We start from the raw sequence: 6,746 nt of genomic DNA on the forward strand, positions 1-6,746 counted from the left end.
TCAGTCTCTGTCACATCAGCTGTAACCTCTTCAGATACTTATCTTTATTCTCTGCCATGGACAAACACGCGGACAGTAGCGCCACAGGACACCCGCCCATAGATTAGGGTTCAAAAACTATCGTCTAACACCCCGGGAAAATTAATATTGCAGTAAATGGGTGTGGCTTGACTTGTTACTTTTTCTAGAAGTGAGCACTCCCATAATATGATTTTGGCACAAACATAGGAATCCATGCTATGCTTATTTTAGTTTGTGGATTGTGAAATACGCTATAAAGCAGGGACTGCTATGGTTGTGGTTGCTTGCTATGCAATTATTTTCCAAGTCATATGACCAGGCAGGCTGTTCTGTTGTAGGCATATGACATGCATTTTGTCAAAATGTTCTGGTGAGTTTGGAGTGGTATCATCAGTATTATACTATATGTTTTTATAATGTTACTAGAACCCATCCCAAAACCTACTGGAGCATACCAATAATGAGCCACTCCCATTTTAATTTTGACACAGGCAACATGCCATCTATACAATCTATGGTATAGTATAGTTATGACAATACCACTCCCACAATCATAACAACATTTTATGGTGGCCCATTTGTGTCAAGATTAATATAGCAATAATGGGAGTGGCTCACTACTGGCTATATGCATTGTACACTAAAGTATTTTGGCTTTAGGTTTTGAGATGTGGCCCACTTGAAAGCCACCACCATTATTGCAATATTAATTTTGGCACAACTCCATGTCATAATTGTTGCTGACCAAGAGGCATTTCTTATATATAATTATTAATATCTCTTATTGAAAATATTAAACTCTGTCAAACAAACATCAGTTCTGTTATAAGGTTTCTGACATACTTTCTGTGGTGTTTAATTTTTATATATTCCACCATGTTTTCTTCTAACAACGTTCTTGACTGTAGTATTGATGAGTAGGTGGAGCTAGTAAAGTCTCTTCATCCATTTGATGAAGCTTAGTTCTAATGCAGCTATCTTAGCAGCAGTGCTATAAACAATATGTTCATAGAAATTACCAAAGCATAGTTTATAGTAATACCTGGCTCCACTTTGTAAGTACTGATACTGAAACTCGCATCCCAAGTTTTCTGATACAGTACTACCTATTTTCTTACTATACTGATCTTGACGGGCCAGTCCACAATAAGTTTTTTCCTAGAGCAATCTTTCCATTAAGAGCACTTTTAGCCTTATCTGCTTCCTACAAAACAGATACCACCAACAAATCATTTTAATTGTTAATTGATTCTTTTCAGTTTTCAGAGAATCCCTCATTAATTTTGACCATACATAAAAACTATTGTATTGTTATATATTAAAATGGCTTCAATTGGCATGTGAATGCATACACATGCAAAAATATACCTTATGCAACTTCTTACATTACAAAAAACAATTTCTTAATTATGACAATTATGACTACATGTGTGAAAATTTGTAACAGCTGTATTGAAAATGTTAGTTTATAATTTGATATAAAAACAATGTAAAGATCTGACATTAGATAATAAGGGGTTACTTATAATAGATACTTGGTCTATGGCTTACTTCTCGAGTTGAGTATTCTATGAAGCAATAATCACGAGGCTCTCCTTTCTCTACACCAGATGTGTATAACAAATACTTGAAAGAAACTATTTTTCCATAGGGACTTGCAAAAACGCAAGATATTTTGTCTGTAGTAATACAATATCAGAAAACACTTATCATAAATAATAGTAATTATTAAAAATTAAGTAAGTTATAACTTAACTTTATGTATTACTACATGTAATGCAAAAAATTTCCTGTAAAAGTATCTTACTCAGTCAATCTTTTGTCTAAAGTTTCCCGATCCAGATTTTATGAGCTTGAATAGATATACCAGAGAGTGGTATCGTGGTGGAAGAGGAATTCTTCAGGCTCTTCAGACATTAAAGACTTTGGAGATGTGGGATTTAAAGTGATTTGTGTTGCGTCACTTTTAAAAGACGTGGTAGATGAGAGTTCGTCTTGTGAAATAGAAGCGCTTACAGCCATTTTTGCTGCAAGAGTATTTTAGAAGGAAGTGAAAGTAAAAGATTAAGAGAGTAGTAAACAGAGTAACAGGCACGCCCCTGAGCATTATTTAGAATGTTTACCTAGTCCCTCCACAATCAATTGAGATACACCCCCATCTGTTAGTTCTACAGAATAAAACGACCGGCTCATGCGACTATCCTGGATATGACTGCTTTGTACTGAGTTATCCACAAATCATTTGCATTACAATGTTCAGAGGAAAGAAATTTGCTGTCAGGCTTGCTCTACTATTAGCCATCACCCTCCTAGTTGTTTTAATCCAGATCATCTCTTTAACACGTCTTAATGTTCCAACTCCATATCCTTGGGAAACAGCTGAGAGAGAGGAAAAGAAAATTGGAAGAGATGGGGGAAGAGATTTACGTACTGTACAAACAACACAGCAGGTAATCATTGCATATGTCATTTAATTAATTGTATGGCCACTTCATAAAAGTTATTTTTTTGTTCCATGAAAAAGCACTGATCATTGAACCATAACTTATCACATTTTACGATTTGCAAACCACCTCTTCATTTGTTTTTACCTTATATAATGACTCATAAACTATTTTTTTGTACTAGCACTCATGTTGTTTCTCAATTTAAAATGTGTTTATAAATCTAAATTTACTGAGAAATTCATCTGCATAGCAACCAGAAATTAGGCAGCAGTTTGTTATCTAAGATATTTAATATAACTGCATATAATATAATATAATACTTAAACTCTTTTGTTTATGTAGTGGTTAAGTACACATCTGCTGTATGTCTTTGATTAGCAGTTTATTAATGGTTTTTTAAATTATGTGACAGGAAGTATCTACTGTTGTAAAACAGTCACTACCAAGAAAGAACTGTCAACAATTAAGGAAACTCATAGTACTTGCTAGCAGTGAATTTACTTTGCCATCTCCTCTTCGATCTGTTATATTAAAAGTAAAGATGCTAGATCTGCACTTGAAAGAGCAAAGACAGAAAGAGTGTCGAATGAAGATTCATATATTACATGCTTGGGCTCAGGCTGGGAAATTATATGATACTGGAATTAAAAATAGTTGTCCTATTGGACGTAATCCTGCCAAACACTTTCAACATGTTCCGTATGAAAAAGGAAAAGGCCCTCTACCACGAATTGCTTATCTTTTGTCTGTGCATGGGAGAGCTGTACGCCAATTGCAACGTTTTATTTAAAACTATATATCACTCTGATCACTTTTATATTATTCATGTTGATGCAGTAAGTCACTATAACAATTTGCTATTTACATTATGTAATGACTGTTATTTTCTTCTTTTCAGAGATCGGACTATCTTCATCGTGAGGTTGTGAAATGATGGGTGACTATCCTAATGTGTACATTCCAAAATGGCAGATGGCTAGTATATGGGGTGGAGCATCATTATTGCAAGTACTGTTAAGAGTTCTAGAAGATTTGGAATATAGTTTAACACATTGGAAATGGACTTCTTTCATTAATCTCAGTGAATCTGACTATCCTTTAAAGTAAGTACTTGACAACTTACCGTAAACTTTTTCCTAGAATAAAGTAATGAGAATTAATTGTTGCGGAATGTCTTGTTAGTGATCTATAACATCTTGTTACACCAATCATTATCATGTTTTAATGCAAAGTGTATAATACTTTTAGTAGCGTTATTGCAACATGTAGTTTTTCTGTGATCTTGTTCATTAATTAGTTCTTTTCATTGAATGACTTGTTGCCATGGTTAGCTTGTCTTGTTGACATTAAACCATTAAGCTATATCATGTATATTCCATTATATTGAGATGCTATTATTGTACATATTGATACTATTCTGTTATATAGTATGATCTTATAAGTCTCTATTACAGAAACAACAATCTTTTCCCCTTTAGGACAAATGATGAACTAGTACAATTTCTACGTGTTCATCAACATTCTAATTTTGTTAAAACTCACGGAGGAGACATCAACAAGTATAGTTATTATCATGTCACTCACTATTGTATTGATTTCATTCAGATTCATTCAAAAACAAGGTCTCGATAGGACCTTTGTGGAGTGTGAGAATCACATGTGGCGTGTTGGTGATCGTCCTTTACCATCAGATATTACTATTGATGGTGGAAGTGACTGGATAGCATCAATAGGAATTATAGCCGCTATCTTGTTACTAATCAAGACCCATTCTTGAAGGGATTGAAACGATATTATGAGTATTCCTTATTACCTGCTGAGGTATGTTCCAATATATAATCCAACTAATTGTTAATGATTTCTTCATAGTCATTTTTCCATACTGTACTTCGTAATGGGCCCCTCTGTAACACTCTAGTGCGTACTAACTTACGAATTACCAACTGGAATAGGAAGTTAGGTTGTCGTTGTCAGTATAAACATGTTGTTGATTGGTGTGGATGTTCACCAAATGATTTTTTACCCAAAGACATAGGAAGATTGAAAGTAAGACACTTTATGTATAAAAACTATGTTGTCCATTGAAAAGACAACAGTAGATACCACACATCCTTTTGTTAGATTTTTGAACTTAGTAACTTTTCTTTTAGTTTGTTAAATACATTGATATTAGGAACAGTACAGGCAACAGAAAATATTTTTGATAAGATAGTGAAAGGGGTGCTTAGCTTGCGAAAGCTAATTAAAAAGTAGTTTAAAACTAGAAGTGAAATTACTATTGTTTTTTTTAAATGATCCTTTATAGAATCCTGTGATCATCACTTTTTTGGACGCAAATTTGAAGCTATAGTCAATCCAGCAAGTCATTTATGAATTACACACTCACTTATATGGAGCATATGCTGACGATGTAGTTAGTTTGAATTCCTATGGCAAAACATCTATCATATTGGGACAACGCAGGACACTCCCCTCTAGTGCACACTACACAGTGTATCATTCCTTTATGAGACACAGTCAAACTCATCTAATTAAGACTTCACATGGAAATGATACCAATAGTAATATCAATAATTGTGATATTCCAGTTACACCTGTTGTCAAAGAAGTTAATGTCTATTACAAAGATGATCATTTTGTTGGCTATCTTTTCAAGTATCCAAATTCTGATCATAAAAGCTGATTCAATTGTCTTTGAAGCTCTTTTTATTCCCACATCTCATTCTGAAGACAAGGAATCTCAAGGCATAGCAAATAGAGTAACAGCTTTGGAAGTAAAGTACTATTAATGTTTTATTCATTCATCTTATATGTAGGATATGATTTGTATTGACAGTAATCATCACAGCCTTGAGTACACGTGGGAAAAAGACAGGTTGTGGTCATACTATAATAGTTTTGAGTGCGTGTGGTTTATAAGAGCAGAGAGAAAGAAAAAATAGTTGTACCATTGAAAGAAAAAGTATATATATGTACTAGAATTTCTATACCAATTTAATTTTATTTGTTTCATTACATTATAACCGCAGAGAATTAAATGACGGAAAATATACCAATACCCATTCACACATCACCCAAAAACAATCATAAGACTGCGGGTACATAAAGGCCACAAGCTAAAATAGATGAGTTTAATGTTTATACTATGTTTACCATAATACAATGTTATAGTGCCTGTGTTCTCTATGAGAAAATAGTTAATAGTTTAATGTAATGTATTTAAGACTACATATATTCAAATGTATGTTTTATTTTACATGTAGGTTGGCTCAGATTGGGATGGATTAAAGAAAGTATTTTTTAGAAATTATGGTGGTATTTAGGAGAGCTTAGATCATCCTGCAGCAGCTTTGAGATTAAATGTTTGTAGACTGGGGCATATCATCCATAGGTTGGAAGAATCCTGTAGGAGATGTCATTGATAAACACGACTTAAAATTGGAGCCAGTGCATTTGTGACATATCATAAACCAAGACTTGAAATACCAATAATGCCTGGAGTTTGAAAGTACAACTTGGATCTGAGTCCTCTATCTTCAAGAAGAAAACATTCATGGTGTCTCCTTTAGTCTTTGATAAAAAGACTCCCTTGGAAAACCCATTACTTGTTAATGCAAAGCGCATTTGAGTTAGGAGTAGAGTCATCGAAATACATTGAGTGGGAGAAACAATGTTAGTAAGACTGGATCAGAGTTTAGATGATTGGATTGGATAACTTGTTTGGAGACTTTTGGCACCTTCGGGAATGTGCTCAACTGGTTCTTGTAAAAGCATTCCTCATTGTGAGGACACTAGTGGGGTTCGTTATTCCCTGATCCAAAATCTGCAACTAGGACCTGTAAAACCAAATGGCAAAATTAGATAATATCTTGGAGATTACTCCCATTTCCGACAAAAGTATTATATTTTTTGACGCTCAACTCCACCTAATAATGCACTATCATGCATGTAGCTTAAATCTTCCTTTTCAATATAATAATAATTATTACTAGTAGTAGTAATGAAATTCATGAATTTGTGATGTCATGGATGGACCACGGCTAAACATTACAGCCCACTAGCCGGAGTTTTCAGAAGAAAAATTAACAGTTGAGTCTACTTGTTCTCTCAGCTGAAACAATGGCGGGACTTCGTGTTTCCTAGGGTCTTTACACTGAAACTAATATAATGGCATGGGTAAGAGAAATCTTTCAGAAGGTGTGGCCAAATCATCTCTCTCCCTTTCCCCTGATTAAAGAGAATAATTTTTTAGATGTAATCAAAATATTAACATGAATT

The 6,746-nt window shown here is 34.0% G+C and overlaps 1 protein-coding gene across 1 annotated transcript; it reads left to right on the plus strand.

Moving 5' to 3' along the window:
- The first annotated feature begins 3,009 nt into the window (after nt 1-3,009).
- Nucleotides 3,010-5,791, plus strand: LOC121366942 (xylosyltransferase 1-like). The gene is given in 12 exon segments (XM_041491170.1): nt 3,010-3,249; nt 3,251-3,304; nt 3,367-3,391; nt 3,394-3,571; nt 3,947-4,027; nt 4,074-4,189; nt 4,192-4,289; nt 4,338-4,526; nt 4,791-4,823; nt 4,825-4,881; nt 5,057-5,242; nt 5,732-5,791. Coding segments are annotated over 12 exon segments (1,317 nt in total).
- The last annotated feature ends 955 nt before the right edge of the window (nt 5,792-6,746 follow it).

This window comes from Gigantopelta aegis, unplaced genomic scaffold (assembly GCF_016097555.1).
Source record: "Gigantopelta aegis isolate Gae_Host unplaced genomic scaffold, Gae_host_genome ctg7837_pilon_pilon, whole genome shotgun sequence".
Lineage (NCBI taxonomy): Eukaryota > Metazoa > Mollusca > Gastropoda > Neomphalida > Peltospiridae > Gigantopelta > Gigantopelta aegis.